This window comes from Aspergillus terreus, genomic scaffold (assembly GCF_000149615.1).
Source record: "Aspergillus terreus NIH2624 scaffold_4 genomic scaffold, whole genome shotgun sequence".
NCBI lineage: Eukaryota > Fungi > Ascomycota > Eurotiomycetes > Eurotiales > Aspergillaceae > Aspergillus > Aspergillus terreus.
This window is the reverse complement of record NT_165927.1, coordinates 1,596,714-1,619,529: the sequence shown is the minus strand read 5'-3', so window position 1 is coordinate 1,619,529 and position 22,816 is coordinate 1,596,714. Positions and strand designations below refer to the sequence as shown.

The window sequence follows — 22,816 nt, the reverse complement described above, 5'->3', positions numbered from 1 at the left end:
AAATATCACTAGTAGTTTAGACTCTCCCACAAAGTTTTGCCTTTTTTTTTTTTTCCTCTTCCCTTTTCCTCCCCTGGCACTCACTGTTGGCAAAGGCAACCCCGGAGCATCGTTGGAGAGAAAAATTGTTTTTTCCCGGCTCTGCTAAAAACCAAAAGGAGGCACCTAATCTAATTCTATTGAGATATTGTAGTAGAAGGGCAAGGATTAGATATATAGAAAAGACACTAGAGATTCTACCTACGTTTATCCGCCAGGGGAAGAAAAACAAATGCCGGATCCCCTTTGTGGGTGACGTCATTTGGGGTTTTTGTCGATTTTCTACTCCCCGGGCAAATAATACGGCGCATCATTACTTGGTACGATGCTCAACTCCAGCCTGGATCATGCGTGCGTAAAGTCACTTCCATTCTCTAACCACGGTCGATAGCTCGATCCAAATCAGCACGCTATCACGCCTGCAAATGATTCCGATCTATGTATGAGAAAAAAAAAAGGTGCAGAACGACATGTCAAGGGATATCAAAGGGACACAAGAGGCATGGGTATCATCTAGGGAGGTCATTTTCGCCAGCGCCATGTCATCGCAAAATGAAATAGAAAGAAAAGGAGAGCGAAATCGCGAAAATATCCAGGTGCTTATTGGTCTCGGATATTCTGTCAAGCACGTTAGCGAATGGGTACTAGGTAGTAAGCAGAGGCAAACGAGGACTCACGAATAGGTAGGCCAGTTCTCTGGTTCCCAGTCGAGAGACATTCTTCGACGCTTTCTCGTCCAACGCGCCTTCGATGAGTTCGCGCTTCTTGTCCTGGAGTTCCAAAATGCGGTCTTCCACCGTGTTCGGCACCAGGATGCGGTGGATCTGCACCTCGCGCATCTGTCCGATGCGGTGAGCGCGATCGATCGCTTGTTCTTCGATGTACGGGTTCCAGAAGGGGTCGAAGATGATCACTTGCGACGCCGCGACGAGGTTCAGACCCGAGTTACCGGCTTTCAAGGACACCAGCATGATTCGGCAGTCGGGATCATCGGTAAAATCCAGGACGGACGCATTCCGGTCCTGGGGCTTCATGGACCCGTCGTACCGGCGGTAGTTCCATCCACGACGCGAAATCGGTACCTCCAGAAGATCGAGCAGAGAGGTGAACTGGCTGAAGATGATCGTTTTTTCGTTACCTTCGCCCTGGCGGATACCGTCGAGAATCTCCAGGGTCTTCTCAATCTTCGCACTCGTCACCCATGTCTTCTCCAGGCGGCGGAGATACTTGCGCTTCGACTTGATGTTCTTCGATGCCTCCTTCTTGAGTTCGGCGAGGGTCTTCTTCTTATTCTTCTGGGCCATCTTGCCTTTCTTCTTCTTGGACGTCTTCGGAGTGCCGTCGCCTTCATCGTCATTGACGATGAAGCGGGACAAGCTCTCGTTATCGTCGTCACTATCGTCATCGCTCTCGTCCTCGTCTTCAACAGCCTTGTCTTCCTCGGGTTCCTCGGTGCCGTCGGGATCGCCATAGTGCACTTTCTTGAACGAAATATGATCGGTAATCTTCTTTGGGTCGACCTTTCCGCGACAATTTGGGCATTTCACTTCCACTGAGCCGTCGACTCCTTGTCTGAGAGCAAGTGCGGGGTCAGAAATGCGAGAGAAACATTCGGCGCAGGTGCTGTGACCGCAGGGGAAGAAGATAATGGGATTTTCAACAGCGTCAATGCAGATGGGGCACTCCATATCGTCACTATCTTTCAATCGAACGATGACATCTTTGCCAAAAGCTTTCGCATTTTCCACAAGATTTAACTCATCTGTGTTCGCGTTGAGCTTGACACTGAAGTCGGTTATCAGATGCGGGTGGCAGCACGCCTGACGGAGTCGAAGAAGAAGGACCAAGATGTTGGAGTAGTTCCTGCCAACAGTGCCAGCTTCAAGATACCTGTTGAACTGAAGTTGAGTCTTTGTCTCCAGTGCCTGATACAACTCCATTTCGTCTTCGCTGAAAGCAGCGTGTACTTTCTCTGAAATACGCCGAGGCAATTGCAAGATAGGTCGTCCATCTATCTTTGACTCCTTGGTGCGCCGTAGGAGGACTGCTTTCAGGAGAACCTGGAGCTGTGTCATTGCTCTGTCATGTTCCTGAAGGCTTGCGCTTTTCAAAGGTCGAGTAAAATCCTGTATTCGAGTCAGTCATAGTCCAGCACGAATGGAAATCATGGATAGGGGTAGAGGAAAGGCATACCTTATTAAACCGTTCAAGGTTGCTGTACGGCCTGATGCGGAGGAACTTCAACAGAGAGTGCAACTCCTCAACATTGTTCATCATGGGGGTTCCGCTCATGCACCAGCGGTAGGTAGCATTGAGCCGACAAGCAGCCAAAGCTGACTTAGTGTTCCGGTTCTTGATACACTGCGCTTCATCGATGATGATACGATACCCACTTGCTGCTGGGCCCCAGGCACGGAAGCCCTTTTGCGAGCTCTCGGAGAGCATGATCAGTTGCCCCTCGGGACTGCAATTCATCATACTTCTCCCTGCGCTTCAGCTCTGAGGACAAAGTGCCGAATGTAGTGAGGACAACGTCATAGTTCTTCAGGTCCCTAAAGGTAACACCGCGTTTATCACCATGCAAGACGTAAATCGATAGCTGGCATCTGCCAGGTCTGAGAATCCTCTGTATTTCGCGTTTCCACTGCTGCATCAAGGCGACTGGGGCGATAATAAGAGTTGGCTTTCTTTCCGGGTCTTGAGATGGTCGGGAAACCATGAGAGCAATCGCCTGGATAGTCTTGCCGAGGCCCATATCGTCAGCGAGGATACCCCCTTTCTGGTCCTTTTCTTCCATCGACTTCATCCAAGCCAGTCCAAGTTTCTGGTGTTCCAGCAAGGGGAATCGGAGACTTTCGGGTGTCCCTTCTCGATCTTGGGCGGAGATATCAGAATCAGGTCTAATGGTTTCGAGTAATTGCTTGATTTCTTCGTTGATCTTCTTCGAATCGGCGTCATGGTAATCACTATGTTTCATCATTAGTAAATCCGCAGTAGGTGACCAATTTGATCACACACCTCAGAAGATCTGGATAGCCACCATAGCTACCGTGGCTATACCCCGCCGGTCCTGGTAACGGGTATCTAGGGGCTCCGGTGGACGAGAAAGGGTTGGGCAGATCCCCAAAGATGGACTTTCCAATTTGCTCGAATAACTCTTTTCCGGATTTCATCCTTGCCATTGTGTTGTTGAGCACGTTTGGGCCATAGCTAGGACCTGGTCCTCGGATATCATTGGGTCCAGGAGTTAGGTTCGGGTTTGGATACAGGTTCTGCAGAGGTTGAAGCCTCGGTTGCAGCCTCGAATTGTAATCCATGTAAGCATACGCTTGATCTTTCACGGAGTTGGAACCTCGAGGGCCAGAGTCGTAGGGGTGATGACCAGGGCGGGGATCCTGACGCTGTGTCGGAAAATCCCTTGGTTGAAGCTCCACGACATCGCTGTCATCACTATCCTGAATAAGAATCGAATCACGAGGTGTAGACCACCGCGAGTCTGGTTGCGATGGGACTTGGGATGTTAGTCGTGGTGGCTGTGCGGGTTGAGCTCTGGCCGCTGCAAATGGAGAATGATTGGGCCACTCAGATTCGAACCGGTTACCACCTGGGCAAGGCGGAGAACGAGCTCGAAGGAAAGGGTTGGGCTGGGATGGTCCGATCTGATTACCACCAGAGTGGGGAGAACGAGATAGTTCAGGGAAGAGAGGTGGCCTCGAAGGCTGAGGGGAGAGATGGCGAGCCGGTGGAGATGCCTCATCAGAGCCCTCCATCAGCCGACGCGCTAACTCTGCGTCGCGACGCTCCTGTTCCCTGCGCTCCTTAAGCCATTGTTCCGCCTTTCTTTGTTCATCTTGGATGGCGAGGAGAGTGTCACGGCTATCTAGACCCAGGATCTGCGCAAGATCATCTGCGCCTTCGAACTCACTGTCGGAGCCGGCCAACCGGGAAGCCTGCGAGCCGAAAGAGGGCGGGGGAGATTTAGATATGCGGGGTGCTGGGTTCCAGGTGCGTTTTGCCGGTGGAATCTCTAGGTCATCTGTGTCGTCCGATCCATCGGATTCAGTCTCCTCTTGGGAGGATCGCGCGCGCTTTCGAATCGACAGTGGTCCCAAAGAACGCGATGACTCCGCGCGCGGAGGAAGCATGGCAGAACTTCCCCATCGCGGGGGAGGAGCGGGCGAGTCAGACGGGCCATCTAGTTGCGATGAGGATGTGGAGGGTCTCGTGGAATTCGCTTGGGAAGTCCGGGCAGGGCGGCGTTGAGTGCTCCTCGCAGGTTCACCACGGAGTTCCGCGAGTCGCTTTTCTAGTCCTCGAATGGTCTCTAAGATCTCTTCTTTTTCTTCGAGGGCGTCGGGGCGTTGCTCTTCGAGACTTTGCAATATGACATGGTGCAGCTGGAGATCTTCCAAGACATCGTTGATCGCCTCAGCCGATGAAGTCATGGTTGCTTTGTGCGTTGTCTGCCTTCAGATTAGGGATCTGATTCTTTGTAAAGGCTGAAAGGGCCCTGGTTGGTGCCCACGCGCTTGTCCTAAACGACGTAAGACTTGCGATGCGCGAATGGGAAAGTGGGAGCCTTTTTACCTGGCAATCTGTGCTGACCAAGCTTGGGATCGTGTCAGGAGCTTTCCGTCACTGAAGGTGGCGGTCAAAGAACCACGAACCGGCAAATACTGCGCAGCCACTGACGACAAGATGCTGGACCGTACCTATCCACAGTAGATGTGAATTAAATGATCCATGAGGCGATGGGGAGTGGTGGGGGATTATAAAGAGAGTTGATAGTTGACGGCGATAAGAGACGCGATGCGACGCCCCAAAGAAAGTTGACGTTCCGGCCTAACTAATCAATTGCTGATCGTTCTTGGCGGAGAATGTCAGGAACAGAAGTTGACCTCGAGTGAATGGACCAACCGAACGAGTGGACGGAGGAAAATGCAGGACTGGTAAGATGGGTTCCTCCCGGGAGAATGGTAAAGAGACGTGGAAGTGATGTGATGTGATGGTGATCGTGTCGAGATGGTCGGAGGCTCGTCGGCAGTGGCGATCTTTCCCCTTTCAGATTTTTACAATTTTGCTTTCTCTTTGTATGAGCTGATACATCAGATCATTCCATCATCACTACTACCACCCACCTAGGTACCTAATCAATACCGGATAATTATTCTAAAAAAATTCCATAAATCACTTCAAGTTCTGCCTAGTTATTAGGTACTGTTCTGACTAGACCTGAGGACGTGAGAGGGCTTTGAACTGCCCAGTCCTTGTTGCTCCATGCGAGTAGCTGAAAATCAATAGGTCAAATGAATGAAGATCCTCACCTCACCATTGTCCAGTCGTGTGCGATTCAGTTAGTTGGGGTCTATAAGACACTATACTTATCCTCTGCCAGGACTGTTTCCCTTCAGACTGCTGCGCCTAGAGAACTCAGAACAGTCTCGTGTCAAGAATGGAATTCTAATCGCGAGAGAGGGGGTTCTTCTCCATTTGAAAGGACCTAAAGCATACGCGGCCGCGAATATGAAGAAATACGTTTGTTGCTAGAAAAAGGTCGACATGAAAGCCCGGCCAGATCCTCTGCAGGTGGACCAGGGACCTCGGTCCGCATAAAATCGGACATGAATCCATCTGTCCACATTGCAGACATAGCTCAGCGGCGCCAAGAACCTGCATGACATCTGTCCCGTTCTGGCAGGCCATTAGCACGGAGAGCTCCGCATCATGGGCGAATCCGTTCATGGTTACCGGACCATAACTACTCTGTTTGAACGCGTGCTGGGTCGGACGGTCCACCAGTGCATAAGAATTGAGAAGTGAATGGAAGACACTAACCGGAGCGGAGATACTAGAGTGCAGATCTTCTCTGTCGAATTACCGTTGGGGATAAAGCTCCCCCAGCAAGATTCAAGTCAATTTACCCGGTTTCCACGTTTGTGCGGTGGAGGATGGATGTCTTCAGGCGGTAAGGATGTTATCCAGCGCGCAAAAGAGACTAGAATGTTGTAGAATGGACAGTAGAAACATACTCCGTAGACAGACCTTGAAACAAGAACTCCGTCTTGTTTTGGACTCGATCTCCATACCGAAAGGAGAAAGAAATGCGATGATTTCATACCCAATCACGGGAGGTGGCAGCTGCCTCGGTCCAAGCACAGGCTGATGGATCCTCCGACCGCCTCCATTCATTCACATGCCCCGAACCCTCCGGGGAAGCTTGTCACCCCCAGGTATATTTATCCTCCTCCACCTCCCCTGACATTATCCCTACTATTCACTACTACTGTCTCGCTCCACACATCTCTGTCTCTCCTATCCCTCCGTCTCATCCATACCAGCCGCCACCATGTCTCTCAAGAACGGTCCGTCCTCCATCCGACTCCCTTTCCGACCTCATCGCTAACCCCATCCAGACGCTTTCCCCTCCTCCGCCGCTTTCGACGTCATTAACCAGGTCCTTCAGTCCGACGCCGCGGAGCGCAAGGACGCCGTCGACAAGGCCAAGGCTGTCGTTGCTTTCAACCTCAAGAACGAGCAGGGTCAGGAGGAGAGCTGGTACCTCGATCTCAAGGAGAAGGGTGAGGTTGGCAAGGGCGCTGCCCCCAAGGGTGGAAAGGCCGATGGTGAGTTTATTTGTCTTGAAAGGGTTTCTGTCGGCGATTCGCCGACAGTTGTCAAGAAACCAAGGAACATCAATCACTGACCCTTCTCCCTCACAGTCACCCTCACTCTGTCCGATGCCGACTTCGCTTCTCTCGTCAGCGGCAAGGCCAACGCTCAGCGCCTGTTCATGGGCGGCAAGCTGAAGATTAAGGGCAACATCATGAAGGCGACCAAGATGGAGCCCATCATGAAGAAGGCCCAGGGCAAGGCCAAGCTATAGATACCCTTCTGCCTTGTTTGTCATTCGCTCGTGTATTTTGAGACTACATAACGATTTATTTCCTTGCTGTTGAGTGTGGAGCTTGTCGTAGGAGGTAGTGGATGTAGCCTTTCCTTGTAATTGGAATCCCTCTGGGGGATTTCGAGTTTCTAAGGAGAGATACTGGGTAGTTTCCATGTCATTGTACGTCTTGGGAGTATAGGTGAATACAGTTGGTGAGTGCGTCGCCATCGGTAAGGATAATCAACGTTTAAATGACATTAACTTGGTATGTGATTTCCCTAGGTAGTTTATGGCAGCAGTACCTGGTGCTTCTCATGTCAACCCTCTGAGATATATTGTCCGCTACCATAAAGTCCATGCAAACATATATATTGGCAAAGTCAACATATATTAGCTTTTACCATCAAATACCCAAGCCCAAGAGGGTTCAGACACAATGAACTTATCCAAGAATAAATTCCATTATTTCCACTGCATGCCCACTGATGTGCATCAAGCAGTAAGCAGACGTCATCTTCATATGCATTTACAGCAATCTTGGAACTTTTGCGCACACCGTAGAATACCCGGTATTGGGGTTACCACCATAAGCCCCGCTTACCCACCAGAATTCGGATCGCTGAACAGTACCAATACAATCAGAAGCAAAGGACCTTCGAAGTCTCCGACGGTTACTACCCTAGTAGTCTTGTTTAGACCGCCACGCAACTAGAGCATAGTCTATAGAGGAACTGATATCCAAAGCTGTCTGATTATGTTGACTTCTCAGTATAGAGGTCTAAGGCCCAGATTGGTACCAGGGGAAACAGTCTAGGGACAGAGGGATGATTATCTAATCCCACGCTCACCATGATCATCACGTGACTGTATTTTTTTCTTGAAGTTCGCTGAAGCCGCGAAGTTTTGAGGTCATTCGAATTAAATAGAGCAAAAAAGCCCACTTGAGCCCTCCTTCATCCTCCTCTCCGGCAGAGCGCGTTCACAGGAGGCCACGCCTATTCCTCCATACAAAATCCCTTTAGATTCCTCAGCTCTGCCTTCTCTCTTTCCTCCTCGCGTTCGCCCCCCGTATTTCTTGTTCCGGCGGCCTCGCGCACTTCGCGCACTTCTTACCCGCACCACAGAACAACTGCGAGAAACGTTTTAGATCATCCTTCCCCACACCGCGGTGATCGATACTTTTGAGCTTGCTGTCGATTCAGTAAGTAGTCAAGGCGACTCGATATCGACGCCACATCAGCACCGGAACGTTCGTCGTGTCCGACCCTCCTCACGGCCAATCCATCCAGCGGTGCGCGGGTTGCTTCGATAGCTGTCGCGACAGTGGGCGTCATAATCGCAGTTGAAGCCGAGGGTAGCGCTTCAATCACCTGAATCGCGATCTTGGCGATCGTCGAGCCTCGTACGTGGATGCGAACGTGGGCTTTCGATGCTCAAGGTCTCCAAGGGGTTGAAAAGCCTTTCGTTACTTCACCTGCCGAGGATATTTCGCAAGTCCCAGACGAAAGGGGCCCAGTTGCGATAGATGTCGAAACGCACGGCGCAAGGCCCTCAGGGAAGCAAAGAGAGTGATTTATTTGAGTTCAACATGTCGAGTACGCCGGACGATAAGCCACAGCGGGCGACCGCTGCGCAGATGGCGAACAGAAAGTAAGTCCATGCAGACCGACCTTTTGCAACATGCCCGCCCCCAATTTTTCTGCAAGTTTCATGTTGTGAATTGGAAGTTTCTGTTTGTTGGTCCCTATTCTCCACAGATGCTTGTTTTATTGTCATTTTCTTCACCCCAGTGTTTCTCCCATTCACTCTTCACATACCATCCCATGAACTTCCCTCTCCTCTATTACTCTGTTGTTCACAACCAAACATGATTCCTGACGATCTCGACAGAATCAAAGATATTCGAAGACGCCGTCCCAATACCTCTGGAGCAGGAGCTTCATTTGGTGGTCCCTTCAACTCTCTCGATCCTAATACTGTCTCCGGTACACCTGGCGCGCCTCAACCGGCGACGAACGGCTTTACATTTGGTCAATCACAAAGCTTCCCAGGAGCTAGTTCAACTCCTAGCCAGCCTAGTCAGAACGGCTCGTCCCCATTTGCATTCGGCCAGGCAAGTGGATCATCATCGTTCAATTTTGGATTTGGCGGTTCCGGCGCCGCCAGCAATCCTTTTGCCAGCATGAATACCGGTGGCTCTGGCCAGTCCTCCGATGGAGGCAGCTTCTCTGGCTTCAAGGGCAATTTGTTCAACATCCCTGCCACTAGCAGTCCAGCGCCGGCTCAGCAGTCCTTGCCTTCTGGTGGTCTTTTTGGAGCTGGACAGCAGCAGAACAACACTTCTGGCGGCCTGTTTGGAAACACGAGCACGCCCTCTACTCAACCTGCATCTGCAGCTCCCATCGCCGGTGGCATCTTCGGCCAGACTAGTGGTAGCACCACTCCCCCGACGAACATTTTCGGACAGTCTACGACGAACAAACCCACGGCCTTTGGTCAGTCTACAGCATTCGGTGACTCCATGCAGACGTCCCCCGATTCCAAACAATCGAAACCGTCTATCTTCGGCGCTGGAACTACTTCATCTGGGTTTGGCGCTTCATCGGGTTTCGCCAGCCCAGGAGCCGGTTCGTTGTTTGGAACTCCGACCTCCAAACCCGCGGAGACCCCTGCCAAAAACCTATTTGGGGCGAAGCCTGCAGAGCAGTCTACCCCTTCAACATCGTTGTTCGGCGCGACCACCCAGCCCAGCTCCGCTACCACACCTGCTCCATCCACTACTCCCGCTGCAGCCAGCACAACTCCCGCCCCCTCCACGTCTCTATTTGGCGCAGCAACTCCCTCCGCGGCGTCACCGGCTGCACCATTCCAGAATCTATTCGGCACACCTGCGCCGTCCACCACGCACAAGCCTGCCGAGAAAGAAGAGAAAAAGCCCGAGGAATCCCAGCCTAAGCCAGCGTTCCAGTTTGGAGCTTCCACCAGCGGAGCTACCCCGTCTTTGTTCTCCAAGAGCGAGACTGCTGCCGCGCCTTCGGCACCAGCGGGCGGTCTATTCCAACCTCCTTCCACTGGCAGCTTGTTTGCCCCCAAACCCGCTGCAGCTGCTGAGCAGGACAAGACTGCGTCCAGCGCGGGAAATCCTTTCGCTAGTTTGTTTGCACAAAAGCCCGCAGACACAAGCAAGCCAACAACGGAGCAGAAGCCACTTCCTTCCCCTGCTCCGTTCAGCGGTCTCTTCACGCCCAAGCCCAGTGACGAAGCGAAGAAGAGTGAGTCAGCAAAGTCTACCACTCCAGCTCCTCTCTTCTCGGCACCTACTACTACTACCACGCCCTCCGCCCCCAGTCTCTTCGCCCAACCATCGCCGGCTTTCTCTACATCGACAACAGATAAACCTCAGGCACCTGCGTCTCCTGTCCCCGCGCCTGCCCCGAGTCCCTTGAAGATCAACAGCCCCGTTTCCACTTCGAAACCCTCCACCACGACGGAGAATGCTGTCGACAGTCTCTCCAAAGCTACGCCGTCTAAACTGCCCGCCAACCTGGACAAGAAGGAGAAGGATGATGTTGAAATGGTGCACCGCATGCGTATTCTGAATGAGAGCTTCCAACGTGAACTCTCTCGCTTGAACCCGGCAACGGATGATTTCGACCGTCTTATCGAGTTCTACACGCGTGTCCGTGAAACTATTGGCGCCCCCGTTGGTGGCAAGCGCAAGTCTCGGGACGATGGGGGAGTATCTACGGCAGAACCAGCTTCCAAGAAGACGAAGCCATTTGGCCTACCTTCCGATGCAGCATCGGCCGCCAAGGGTGGCACGCCCCCTCCGCCTAAACTTTTTGGAGCCAGCACCCCCACCACAGCCACCAAGCGCAAGTCGACTGAAGATGAGACTAGCGCAGCTCCCGCCGAAAAGCGCGTGAATGGCGACTCTACAACGGCCAGTATCTTCGCGCAATCCTTTTCTAAGTCTAAGACTTCGGAATCTGGTCCTGAGTCGACTACCGCGTCGGCTGCCAAGCCTTCTACTCCTGACACAAGCAAGCCCGCTCTGTTCTCCACGACTCCCACGACCTCACCAGCAAAGCCCCTATTTTCCGCGCCAACCACAACCAAGGAGGCTTCCGGCTCGAAACCTCTCTTCTCTACTACCCCCAAGCCGGCGTCCACTGCACCGTCGACCGGCTCCACTCCTGCGAATCCTTTCGTCCTGAAGCCCACGGGCGGACAGAGCTCGACTTCTGCAGCCCCTCCGCCAGGATTGCCAAAGTTTGGCTCCGGTACCACGGATTTCTTTGCTCAGTTCAAGCAACAGGCGGAGAAGGATGCCGAGAAGGAAAAGGCCAAGCGCAAGGCCGAGGACTTTGATTCCGAGGAGGAGGACGAGGCTGAATGGGAGCGTCGGGATGCTGAGGAGCGTGAGAAGAAGCTGAAGGAGCTTCAATCTCAATCCGTGAAGCGCTCCAAGTTTGTTCCTGGAAAGGGATTCGTGTTCGAGGACGAAGCTAGTGATGCAACTGAGAAGGAAGACAAGGCTGCCCCTGCTGCCTCGTCAAGTGGTGCTTCGGTCTTTGATAAGAAGAGTGCTTCTCCTGTCAAGTCAAACAACATTTTCGGCCACCTGTCCGCTACCCCCTCTGAGGCGGAAGAAGACGACGCGGATGACACTGAAGAAGCTTCCGACGGCGATGAGGGTGATGCCACAAAAGAGTCTTCGTTCGGTGCTACAAGTGAGGATGATAACGCCCGGGATGCCGAAACGAGCGAAGCTGAGTCGAAGGCTGTCTCTGGTAGCGTGGCTGAGTTCTCTGCAAACGAGAGCGGCGACGATGGCGACCTCACGAAGGCGATTCAGAACTCCAAGAAGGCCACCGAACCCGCTTCTGGTGGTCGCAGTTTGTTTGACCGTGTCCAGTATGACCAGGACGGGAAGCCCAAGCGCCAGAATGAAGAAGAACCAAAGAACCCTTTCTCGGGCCTCTTCAACAACACAAAGTTCTCCTCGCCGGTGAACTCCACTAGCTCTACGCCCAACCCCTTCACTTTCGGAAAACCTCAAAGCGAGCAAGGCGATGCCTCCGCTTCGAAGCCTGCCACTCCCAACATCTTTGGTGCTGCGAAGCCGGCTGGCAGTCTGTTTGGCTCCCCAACTCCTAGCGCCTCCGGTGCGAGCACGCCATCTATCTTTGCTGCGAACCAAGGAACGGACAAGACCTGGAAGCCCAATTCTCCCATCAAGTTCGCCAACTCCACCTCCACTCCGGCGTCGAATGGTGAGTCTGGGGCGGCCGATACATCCAAGCCCTTCTCTACTTTGTTTGGAGGCGATGGCGCATCGGATTCGAAGGCTGCTACGGGAAGTGGGACCCCGTCTCTCGGATTTTCATTCGGCGGTCCCTCCCAGCAGTCCTCGTCCTTCCTGGCGCCGTCGAGCGTCAGCTCTGCAACTCCTAGCCGGGCGTCGACCCCTGGTGTGACCTCGGACACTGGCGCGGAGGAGTCTGGCGATGGTGATGCGGCGGAGAAATTGCCCCAAGTTGATCTTGCGCGCAGCCGGGCGGGCGAAGAGAACGAGGACGTCGTTATTGAGACTCGTGCTCGTGGATTGAAGTTTGTTGACAAGTCCTGGGAAAGCCAAGGTGTTGGATTTCTCCGTGTCTTGAAGGACCGCACCACGTCTCGCGGCCGCGTTATTCTCCGGGCTGACCCCAGCGGAAACGTCGTTTTGAACGCGGCTCTTATGAAAGCCATCGAATACAAGGTCAGCGGCAACAACGTTCAGTTCCTCGTCCCCAAGGCCGAGGGACCACCAGAGCAGTGGGCCCTCCGCGTGAAAAAGGAGGACGTCGAGCGTCTGGGTGCTGCGATGCAAGAGACGAAGACCTGATTTGGGAGATGCCACTGTTTTGTGATTTTGTTCTGCGTCACGGAGTAAGTACATTGACGGCATTTTGGACAGGGTTGAGTTGTTTTTTCCTTTCTTCAGGTTGATACTAGTATCCGGCGATGTATTATGGGCTGTTTTTGTTTTGTTTCACTTTGCGCTTTGATCGACTCTCTTTGTCGACAAGAAAAGCAACCGCTGCATATTGCATGTTTTCTCGCTTGTTTCTTTCCCATCCGCCCCAGGCGCTTTCTGATTCACAAGTGTATTTCTGACCTCATGATTTTCTGGGCTGTGGCGCATTTCCTTCCACCTGTTGAATGCAAGATTGACTGAACCTGTTGGCTTTTCTTTGCTAGAAGGTTGTGAGTTTCTGCTGCCCACCTTGACTGTGTAACTAGTGACTTGCATTTGGCACCCGAGCATTGTCGATGACGGCAGTTTAGCATAGCGTATGGTTACAATGGATTTGATAACTGTCTTTTACGGAGTATTCGAAGTGGAGAGATAGAAATTGGGGTATATTATTCAACAACTTTCGGTCATTGAAAAATTTTTCAATTTTTTTAATTCAAATGTCCCAACTCAACCAGAGCAAGAACCGAGCCACACACAAGAGGAAATAAACAGGCTATGTAAGGACCCCCATGATTCGTAACGCAAAACCGGACGGATTCTTAGAACTTTTCAAGCAGCCAGTTTACTCCTCGTCGACAACGGCAGTGTGGAGACCCTTGACGTCCTTGACGTTGACGGCGTAGACCATGGAGTAGAGCTTCTCCTTGGCGCCCTCCTCGTCGTTACGCTTGCGGGAGATGCGAACACGGAGACGGAAGGGAACGCCCTTAATGCCGGCCTCCCAGACCTTCTTGTTGAGGGCGGGGTCCAGACGGACGTCCTTGGTGCCCTGGACGAGGTTAGCATTCGCCCCATACTGTCGACATGACGACGACAGAGAAATTGAGACTTACCATAGCCTGGGTAGCAAAGGCACGGATCTCCTTGATAGCACGAGGAGCACGCTTCTTGAAGGTAACACCGTGCAGCTAAACGGTTAAAAAAAAGGAGAAATTAGTCTTCCGCCCGAATGCCATGAAAGAGATCTTGCACGATGCGAAGAAATGTTGTTTTGCGGCCATAAAGGTGGACTTCATCAAACTAATTCTTCTTTTTTGTCGGACTGAACCGAGCGAGAGGATAACGAGACCTCTCGCTCGCGAACCACCCCCGTCCCCTGCCAGATCCGTTGTCCCTCCACACACAAGCAGCGTCCTTTGCAGTGCCTATACAACAGTTGTATGTGTCCCACACAAGGATGGAAGTTGGGTGTCTGCGGAGCATACGGAAGGCTCTGAAATCCGGATCCGGGGGGGCCTTGTTCTCCGTCCATTTGCCAACAAATGTATGATTTTTCGCATCGTCGCGGGATCGGGGAGGGTGTTCAACGTACTCTCTTGTGCAGGTTGATGGTGTACTCGCGCGACACAACGTCGGCGATGGCCGAGCGCTGCTTCTTGCCGGTCTTGACCTGGTTGGACATTTCTAACGTCCCGGATGTTAGTTGGATGCTTTTGCTGCGAGCACAATGGTCCCGCGTGCGAGAATGGCTGCGTTCACTCACTGAATCTGGGCGTTCGGCTGTTGTTGGCTGAAGTGGTCGAACGAGCGGAAAGGAAGTTCAGACGGGGGCTTTTTTTGCGTTGAGGTGGGAATTTCCACTGTGGCTCTCGCTTATCCCGTTCGGGGCGATCATTGGTCAACACCACACGTGACTACTATGCATGTAATGACTGAACCTATTACGTAATACGATACAGTTTAGTGCAGTCTATTCGTGATTCGTGCATTGCTCTATCTAATCGCTCCAGTTTAGGCGCTCACATCCGGGTACAGGTCAAACCGCCGCTGAGTGTACACGGGAATTCCCTTGCGGGTGTTGACAATGGTGTCGTTGTCGAGGTCGGCGTAGACGATCGATTCGGTCTCGTCGGCCTCGGCGAGGATCTCGGCGCTGGGGTTGGCCACGAGACTGTGGCCGTAGGCATGGTAGGTGGCGGACATGTCGCGGGCCGGACTGCACAGGGCGACGTAGGCCTGGTTATCGACGGCGCGGGCGCGGGCCAGGAGCGACCAGTGGAGGGGCCCGGTGGTCAGGTTGAAGGCGCCGGGGTAGACGAGCATGAAGGCGCCTCTGCGGGCGGCGATCATGGCGGCCTCGGGGAAGCGGATGTCGTAGCAGATGGCGAGGCCGATCTTGCCGTACTCGGGGAGGTCGACGACGGTGAGCTGGTTGCCGGGCGAGAGCACCTCACTCTCCTTGAAGGTGATCTTGCCGGGGATGTCGATGTCGAAGAGGTGGGTTTTGCGGTGGGTGCCGACGAGCGCGCCGGTGGGCGAGAACACCAGCGACGTGTTGTAGTACTTGTTGGTTGCGGGCTCCAGCTCGGGAATGCTGCCGCCGACCAGGTAGGCTTTGGCCTCGGCGGCGATGGCCGACAGCGCGTGGAAGGACGGCGATTGCTCCTTGGTCGGGGGCGAGGGGAGAAGCGTCTCGGCGTACTTGGGGAAGTACTGCGTGCCGTAGGGCGAGTTGAAGCATTCGGGGAGGACGATCAGTTTGGCGCCCGCCTGGGCGGCCTCGAGCACCTTGGTGCGGGCATGGGAGAGGTTGAGAGCCTTATCGGCGCCTGTTCATGTGTGTTAGTGCTGACTGGTTGGTGTGGGAGGGCGGGGGACTAACCTGATGCAAGCTGCACCAGGGCCAGCTTCAGGGGCTGCTTCAACAGAGTGGCCATGGAGCAGAGGGGGAGGGAAGAGAAGAGAGAGTGTGATGTTGATACGGAGAGTCGGAGAGTTCAGTTGGAGGTATCTGATGCGGGGGACTTTCGGAATTCCCGCCGAAGTCCGATCGGCTCCACTTCTGCTATACTAAGTCCGTCGAGACTGTTGTAGGTAGTTGTATACAACAACACTTCGGCGATTTGAATCTCTCCGATCACGATGGTTTACACGGACTCGATATTACTCCAGAACGCAGGACTCGGGATTCGGAGCCCTGTACTTCCGTGTTGATGGCTTCAACTATACGAGCTGATTTATCAGCAGAGATCTGGCTGGACTATCACCTCGCACTCCATAACTGGCTGACGCGAGCCATAACCCATAAATAGCTAGCATTGTCCGGATATACCTATAAGCTCGTATTGTCTATCAGACAGTTGCAGAGCCATCGCAGCACAATGGCGACCCCGGATATCACTCTCTACACCAGCCCTACCCCCAACGGGTTCAAAGTGTCCGTGACACTTGAGGAGCTCGGTTTGCCCTACAAACTCCGCCCTATCGATCTTCAAAAGGGAGAACAAAAGGAGGAGTGCGTGTCTCTCTAGCCTTTACTTTCGTCTCTAACATTAGCTTGTAGATGGTTCCTGAAGATCAACCCGAACGGACGCATCCCAGCCATCACTGATGGCGAACAACACGTCTTCGAGAGCGGTGCGGTCATGCAGTACCTCGTCGACAAGTACGACACCGAGCGGAAGATCAGCTACGCTCCGGGCACCCCAGAGTACTACACGCAACTCGCCTGGGTGATGTGGCAGGTGGGCGGCCTGGGCCCGATGCAAGGTAATCTTCACGGCCCTAAGTGACGATGCAAATCCTCACACGTGGCAAATAGGGCAAGCCCATTTCTTTGTATTCTTCGCGTCTGTACGGTCTGATTTCTGCATCGAGCGATACACAGAAGAGACCCGGCGTCTGTACTCGGTCATGGAAGCCCGTCTGCAGGAATCACCCTATCTGGCGGGGGAGAAGTATACGATCGCTGATATTGCTTCTTTTGAGTGGGTGCGAGTGGCTCCGATGCTGCTGGACTTCGACCTGAGCGAATGGCCGGCGCTGAAGAAATGGCATGACACTCTTGTCCAGAGGGAGGCCGTCCAGAAGGGCTACACAGTGCCGCCTAGGGCGATTCCGGACGAGCAGTTCATGGCCTTCCTTAACTCTAAGAAGGCGGAGATCATGGCCAAGGGCAATTCCGATGTGCAGTGAGCCCATTCTGGGTGTATGAATATCTGCTAGTTAAGGGCTAGTAAACAGAATTGTTGTGCACCGTTTGATTATTTATAATATAGCTCTGTACTATGGGAAACCCCCCAAAACTGGCCTGTGTATCAAACTATGGTAAGATGCTGGCAATCATCATCCAACTCTATTGTAACTGCAGGATTCTGACCCATTGTTTTCCGAACGTGAGACAGATACGCCGCGCTCATAATATATGCCGGAAGCGCATGATCAGGCAGGTTGGAAGCCAGACCGTCAACGTTTACCTTGCCGCTCATAAAGTCGAGAGACTCCTCGAGCACTCCTCGCTTGACCTTCTCGGACGTATCCCCCAACATGGCCGGATACACCCTCAGAATGTCGTCCATAGTATACGACTGGATAACCGGGTCTTCATTCCCCAAAAGGCCGTTATTTTGGAAAATATTCACGTCAAAATGGTCCTCGCCTCCAATGGACGAGCTGGGCAGGTGACTAGACACGCCCTTGTCTGAGGACTTTCTCGACTCAGCGACTATGGTCTGGAACGGCCCGCACTTTATATCGTGCGACTCGTGCTTCACACGCCCGACGCCCCGGTACAGATCGGACCCTGTTTGCACGGAGCTGCGACGCGAAAACCCCGTGTGCAGCAGATTAAGCTGAACAAGGCAGATTGGGCGGTCATCATGGTACGCCGTCATCAGAATGCCACAGTCGATCTCTCCCATGCCATCCATAAGCCGCCAGAGCTCATCGTCGGAGTAATCCTGGCGGCGCACGTATTCCACCCCAAAGATACGTTCGTAGTCTGACCGGTTCAGCGCCGTGTAGAACCCGCCGGGGGTGATGAAACTGCTGATAACTTCGAGTTTGTTTGGGATTTTCGTAGGGTCCTGCCCTCCGCCCCAGCTCGACCGCATGAACTTGGAGGAGACGTCGAGGAGGTGGTAGCCGCTGTGGGAGAGTTTGCCGTAGCCGTTCTTGAACGTGTGGTATTCCTGGCCCACGATCTCATGCGGCATTCGCCACATGCCGTCGCAGTGGCTGGAATTCAGGCTGGTGATGGGACACAGCGTTGATTTCTGGAGCTGGCGGATCTTGTGGAGGAGGAAGTGGAACCCAGGGTGGTACCGGCGGTGACTTTGGACGAGATAGCACGTCCGTTTGCGCTGTTGGAGCTTCTCGTAGGCTGATAGGAGGTTCTTGTAATCGTCGGCTATCCCGAGTGCTGCATTTGGGTCTGTACAGGCACCTTTTCGCGTGGAGATTGGCTTGTCCATGATCACGTTCAGCCCCTGCTGCAACGCCCACAGTCCGTACGCCGTATGTGCCAGCGGCTCTGTACTGATGATGACGCAGTCGATGTGGAGCTGAGCAACAACCTCGGATAGTCTGTTATATGTAACCCTTGGGATGGATGCCGTAAAGGCCGGGACGAAAAGGGAGTGGATATCCGGGAAGTCGTGGTGAGTGACTTCGCGTACTGTCTCTTCCATCCCGTGGACCTCTACAACGGCCATCAGACGGGCGCGGCCATCTTCTTCCAGAGACTTGAGATACGGAATGTATGTCTTCTGAGCGAAGGGGCCTGCGCCGATAAGCATGAACCTAGGGACATTTCGACGTTGGCAGCCGTTGGTTTCAGGGCGCATGGCGACTGGAGAACTGTATCTCACAGATCTTAGTGGGAGTTCCTTTGGCCGGACGTAGGACATCACTGCATGCCCTTAACTTAGATCTAAGGGTAACTTTGATAAAGCCAATGGTCTGCTTTATGCAGAAGGTTCGAAGACAAAATTTGCCCAAGTCAGATATTCAGTGACGCATGGCCCATTTATACCACTGATTTTGTGTTGAATCCATAGCTTACCACCCCTAGTATCGGATGTGATGCCTTGTCAGGACCGCTTTCATGATAGTCAACCACAAGAAAGATCCTGATATATTTTGCCTCCTGCGGGTATCCAAATGGACGCATTGGACTCAGTCCAAAAACGTCGTCATACATAAAAGGTATCGTAGGAGAGGCGGATCTCCGATCGCGATCTTAGATCTACGCAAATCTCACGGGAGGATCGGACGAGGGCCGATCTAATGGCAAGCCAAGGCAGGACAAGCGGCCTACCAAACAGCGATTGAGGTCCAGAATCACTCCTTTCGGAGTACGCCGTCTTCCACGAGACCCTAGAGCGTCACTTGCAGCATGGCTTGATGTAGGCAGGCACATGCCTGTGCCAAGCCATACAAAGTAGGCAATGGCTCCTCTGCCTCGCGTCATAGATTTTGGAGAATCCATATAGACCGGTTGGATCTCTGGTAGTGAAGCGGATAGGTTTTAAGTTTGACTGATTCACGAAGCAGGATATCAGGCACAGAATCTTGGAAAGCAAGACTCCCTGGACCAACACATGTCGGTACATGTCGGTACATTCCGCACTGTCGGGACCATGACTGCGAAATTCTCGAATGTGGCGTTCATGGATGTATTGGAAAATAGTTCCATCAATAAAAGCGATATCTCTGTCTGCACGGGAATGTGGGCCTTTTCTGTGGATCATTCAGAAGGGTATCCTCAAACGTCATCGGCTCATCAGGTTCCAGCGCGACCCTGTGGCGACAACGGGAAGTATACTTCAGACGTCGAACGAAGTCGGTCATATTTAAGAAATGACCGGCGTTTCGTTGGAACCCCATTTTACACCACTGCAACCGGAAAAAAGACAACCACCATGTTGGATATCCGGCCCCAGCTCCCCAGGGCTTCTGGCTCCATGGGGGACCCAACGACAGAATCCCCGAGTGTCCAGAAACTAATCCGCTCTTTGGAACTCAAGCCGCATATCGAAGGCGGGTACTTTGCGGAAACGGACAGGGATGAACAGAAGGTGGCATTAACGTCGAAAGAAGACGTGAGGGCAGTTCAGTCCGACGGCTCTGCCTCGCCTGACAACAAAAGACACCTGAGCACATCGATATTCTACTGTCTCACGCCGCGGAGCCCTATTGGGGCGTTCCATCGGAATCGAAGCAAGACTGTTCATAACCTCCACCGTGGGCGAGGAATGTATGTGACTCTGACGCCGAAAGACGACGGAGTTGACATTGATACGTTTGCTGTGGGACATGATGTTGCCAAAGGCGAGAAGCTTCAGTGGGTTGTTGATGGTGGGAGCTACAAAGCGAGCTTTCTCCTCCCAGACGATGATGATCCGAGTTCGTCGGTCCTGCTGATCAGTGAGGTGTGTCATCTTAGGATTACTCCTGAGACAAGAATGCTGGCTAATCTCCCTAGACGGTCGTTCCGGGTTTCGACTTCAACGATCATGATTTTCTCCGCCGAGATGCCCTTCGTGACATGGTCGGAGGAACAGAGTTTGAGCAACTCAAGGCGCTGCTTCGGGAGAATTTTCCTAACGAGCAGTATTCTAGTTAATGGAAAATGACTCGATAGTCATTTTTATTAATTAAGACTTGCGGGACTTGAACCCATATGATAATGATTAAAAGTCAATATCTAGTATGACTCGTGACGTGCTGTTTGAGTATCAGTCAAGGGCGTCATAATGCGCCTGGAATTATTGGATGCTCCTTGTATATGCAGACTTTATGATAGGTTGATATGGGAAGCTTGAAGGAACGGTGAAAGGCCGTTGAATTGACGTGTTGAAGTCTAAAACACCCTAGTAAACCAAATATACGAACGATAGAATCCTCCAAGCCACAGGACATGTCAAAGCCCAAGTCACAAGGTAACTACTACGCACGGAACGTACAATCTAGTGCATCTCCTGGCTAAACCCAGTTCTTTACTCAACCCTCGAGGGGAACTCTTAGTGGTCTCCCTACATGCAACGATAGGATTGAGAAGTAGCTTGGCTGGAAGGCTTAGGTGGTGTCCCAATCAATGCTGCTTCCACCGGTCTAGTGCTTACGCTTCCGGAATCCGACACTCGTGGCCTTTGTTTTTCCAGGAACCTTGACTGCGCGCACACCACCCCGAGACTAGGCAGTGATGCTGGCTAATACCGTACGAGTAGAAAAGATTATAAGTAAGGAGGGGTGGGATACGTTGCCTTTTGCATCCACACACAAACCTTCAAGCAACACGATATAATGCACACCGAGATTGAAATCGAGGCTCCCCCGTCGGTGGCTCGCGAGGCTGTAAGCGCCTTCTCCAGATGGCCACTTCTGGCTGTTAATGATCCCTCAGTTCCTGAACCTCGCGGCGATACCGACCTACCACACCGACTTCCTCAAGCAGGTCGTGCCGCAGAACCAGGAAAAGAAGGACATCGAGCCGGGTGACAGACTCACCGTCATTGCCGGTAACATGACATTTACTCCTGTGGTGGAAGTCAACTCATCGACGGAGTTCACCTGGCGCGGTACCCTCGGCAGTACCTGGCTATTCACCGGCGCACACAGCTTCAAGTTTCTCCCTGCGGGCGAAGGGAAGACACGGTTTGTGCATGCAGAGGAGTTTGGGGGTGTTTTGGTGCCGGTGTTCTCGCTGCTCTCGGCAGCGAGCACGGAGAAAGGGTTCCAGAGATTCAACGAGGATTTCAAGAAGTATGTTGAGTCGAGAGATTGAGCCATATGTAAATAATGGACCTGGCATGTGTAACCTGGCATGCATAAGACTCGTACCGGGAGGACGGAGGGTCTATCTACTCCGACTATGTCGCCTCCTTAATAGTGAGTGGGGAGTCTATCTGTTCTGGGCATAATCTCCGCAAGTGTCGAACAAAGATGATCTATCGGGAAGCGAGCGAGGAGTTCATTAAGCGACTGGGTCTAACGGTCGGCTAGCCGAGGTTCGATATGGACTTCGGCTTGTTGATTAATATTAGAGTGCAGAGTAGGAGTAGGAGGAGTATGATCTGTCCTAAACTCCCCCCTTTTATTAAGATTCTATTTTATGTGAATAATGATCAATAATGGGAGGATAATTCGGGATTATTCGCTGGTTAAGTAGTTATGCGACGATGAGTCAGCGGTCTGGCCTGTCTCGCGCTCTGTCGATTGAGTTTCTATTCTTGAATTCTGCCTCTCTTAATCTCGTTTATCGTTTACCCCTGACGATGATTCAGGAGAATCAGCATCGACAGTCTGGCTGTGAGAGAATCATCCACTCCTTTAGTTCTCTCCTGGATATAGTTCCTTGCTTGGTGCGAAATGAGCGCCCCCCAGCCGGACTCCTTTCTGCCGCGGGATCCAAACGGTTCCAGATCTGGACGTTCTCGCCACCACTGTCTCGCTCTCTGTTCAACATAAAATTCTTTCTTCCGTGGCCACCATCCGTTCGTTCCATATAATTCCCAGGAACGCCTGTTGTCCATTTAGAGCCCATGTGCCTCGCCCTCTCCCTCCTATTCTAGCCCCCTACCTCCCCTCCGTCCGTTATCGCGGACTCTCCCTCTGAGGCCACCTATCCACCCACCACCCCCCTCAGTCCATGCGATAATGTTCGAAGACTTCTCCTTTTCCTCGCCGTCCTCCTCCAGGCCCGCCCGTCTGGCCCTGGACGGCGACGACCGTCTCATGCTCGATCCCGACAGCGCCCTGATCTCGCCGCTGTCGTCGCGATGCCCCTCGCCTCGCTCCTCCTCCACCCAGCGCTTCCCGCGCACGCTGCCGCGCTCGCGCTCGTCCTATTTCCGCTCCCCTCCGGCGCCCACCTCCGTCCCCTCTTCCGCCTACGACCACAAGCGTCTCTCCATCGGCACCCTGACTCGAAGAGCTGCACGAGACACACCATCCAGAACCCTCCCGCTGATAGGCACCTTCCCACCGCTCGCCCTCGTCGGCCCACGTCCCCCGTCCCGAGGTACTTTCTTCACGTCCCCTCGACACCGACCACTACGACTAGAGGCTGCTTCGACTCACCCTTCCTCCCTCCTCAACTCCCCGTTCTGTCTTCTCGAGAGACGCAATTCCCCTTCCTGAGTACC

General features: G+C 53.0%; 9 protein-coding genes across 9 annotated transcripts; 5 read left to right on the top strand and 4 right to left on the bottom strand.

Annotated features, from left to right (window-relative positions):
• Window positions 1–639: 639 nt before the first annotated feature.
• Window positions 640–4,484, bottom strand: ATEG_03364 (uncharacterized protein; the record flags this gene model as incomplete). Its single annotated transcript, XM_001212542.1, has 5 exons — window positions 640–657; window positions 717–2,165; window positions 2,233–2,470; window positions 2,520–3,005; window positions 3,058–4,484. 5 exons carry the CDS (start codon window positions 4,482–4,484, stop codon window positions 640–642), a joined length of 3,618 nt encoding a protein of 1,205 aa, XP_001212542.1.
• A 1,901-nt stretch (window positions 4,485–6,385) lies between these two features.
• Window positions 6,386–6,922, top strand: ATEG_03363 (SCP2 sterol-binding domain-containing protein; the record flags this gene model as incomplete). The annotated part of the gene is made up of 3 exons (XM_001212541.1): window positions 6,386–6,401; window positions 6,453–6,662; window positions 6,759–6,922. 3 exons carry the CDS (start codon window positions 6,386–6,388, stop codon window positions 6,920–6,922), a joined length of 390 nt encoding a protein of 129 aa, XP_001212541.1.
• Window positions 6,923–8,513: 1,591 nt separating this feature from the next.
• ATEG_03362 (RanBP1 domain protein) lies at window positions 8,514–12,815 on the top strand (the record flags this gene model as incomplete). The annotated part of the gene is made up of 2 exons (XM_001212540.1): window positions 8,514–8,575; window positions 8,816–12,815. 2 exons carry the CDS (start codon window positions 8,514–8,516, stop codon window positions 12,813–12,815), a joined length of 4,062 nt encoding a protein of 1,353 aa, XP_001212540.1.
• Window positions 12,816–13,512: 697 nt separating this feature from the next.
• ATEG_03361 (60S ribosomal protein eL31) lies at window positions 13,513–13,786 on the bottom strand (the record flags this gene model as incomplete). Its single annotated transcript, XM_001212539.1, has 2 exons — window positions 13,513–13,719; window positions 13,784–13,786. The coding sequence occupies 2 exons, from the start codon at window positions 13,784–13,786 to the stop codon at window positions 13,513–13,515; spliced, it is 210 nt and encodes a 69-aa protein (XP_001212539.1).
• An 895-nt stretch (window positions 13,787–14,681) lies between these two features.
• On the bottom strand, window positions 14,682–15,607 carry ATEG_03360 (carbon-nitrogen hydrolase family protein; the record flags this gene model as incomplete). Its single annotated transcript, XM_001212538.1, has 2 exons — window positions 14,682–15,499; window positions 15,553–15,607. 2 exons carry the CDS (start codon window positions 15,605–15,607, stop codon window positions 14,682–14,684), a joined length of 873 nt encoding a protein of 290 aa, XP_001212538.1.
• Window positions 15,608–16,051: 444 nt separating this feature from the next.
• On the top strand, window positions 16,052–16,865 carry ATEG_03359 (glutathione S-transferase family protein; the record flags this gene model as incomplete). Its single annotated transcript, XM_001212537.1, has 3 exons — window positions 16,052–16,185; window positions 16,234–16,439; window positions 16,492–16,865. The coding sequence occupies 3 exons, from the start codon at window positions 16,052–16,054 to the stop codon at window positions 16,863–16,865; spliced, it is 714 nt and encodes a 237-aa protein (XP_001212537.1).
• Window positions 16,866–16,987: 122 nt separating this feature from the next.
• Window positions 16,988–18,514, bottom strand: ATEG_03358 (uncharacterized protein; the record flags this gene model as incomplete). The annotated part of the gene is made up of 1 exon (XM_001212536.1): window positions 16,988–18,514. The coding sequence occupies one exon, from the start codon at window positions 18,512–18,514 to the stop codon at window positions 16,988–16,990; it is 1,527 nt and encodes a 508-aa protein (XP_001212536.1).
• A 795-nt stretch (window positions 18,515–19,309) lies between these two features.
• Window positions 19,310–20,295, top strand: ATEG_03357 (cupin domain-containing protein; the record flags this gene model as incomplete). The annotated part of the gene is made up of 2 exons (XM_001212535.1): window positions 19,310–20,101; window positions 20,155–20,295. The coding sequence occupies 2 exons, from the start codon at window positions 19,310–19,312 to the stop codon at window positions 20,293–20,295; spliced, it is 933 nt and encodes a 310-aa protein (XP_001212535.1).
• Window positions 20,296–20,975: 680 nt separating this feature from the next.
• Window positions 20,976–21,456, top strand: ATEG_03356 (SRPBCC domain-containing protein; the record flags this gene model as incomplete). Its single annotated transcript, XM_001212534.1, has 2 exons — window positions 20,976–21,026; window positions 21,076–21,456. The coding sequence occupies 2 exons, from the start codon at window positions 20,976–20,978 to the stop codon at window positions 21,454–21,456; spliced, it is 432 nt and encodes a 143-aa protein (XP_001212534.1).
• Between the last annotated feature and the right edge of the window lie 1,360 nt (window positions 21,457–22,816).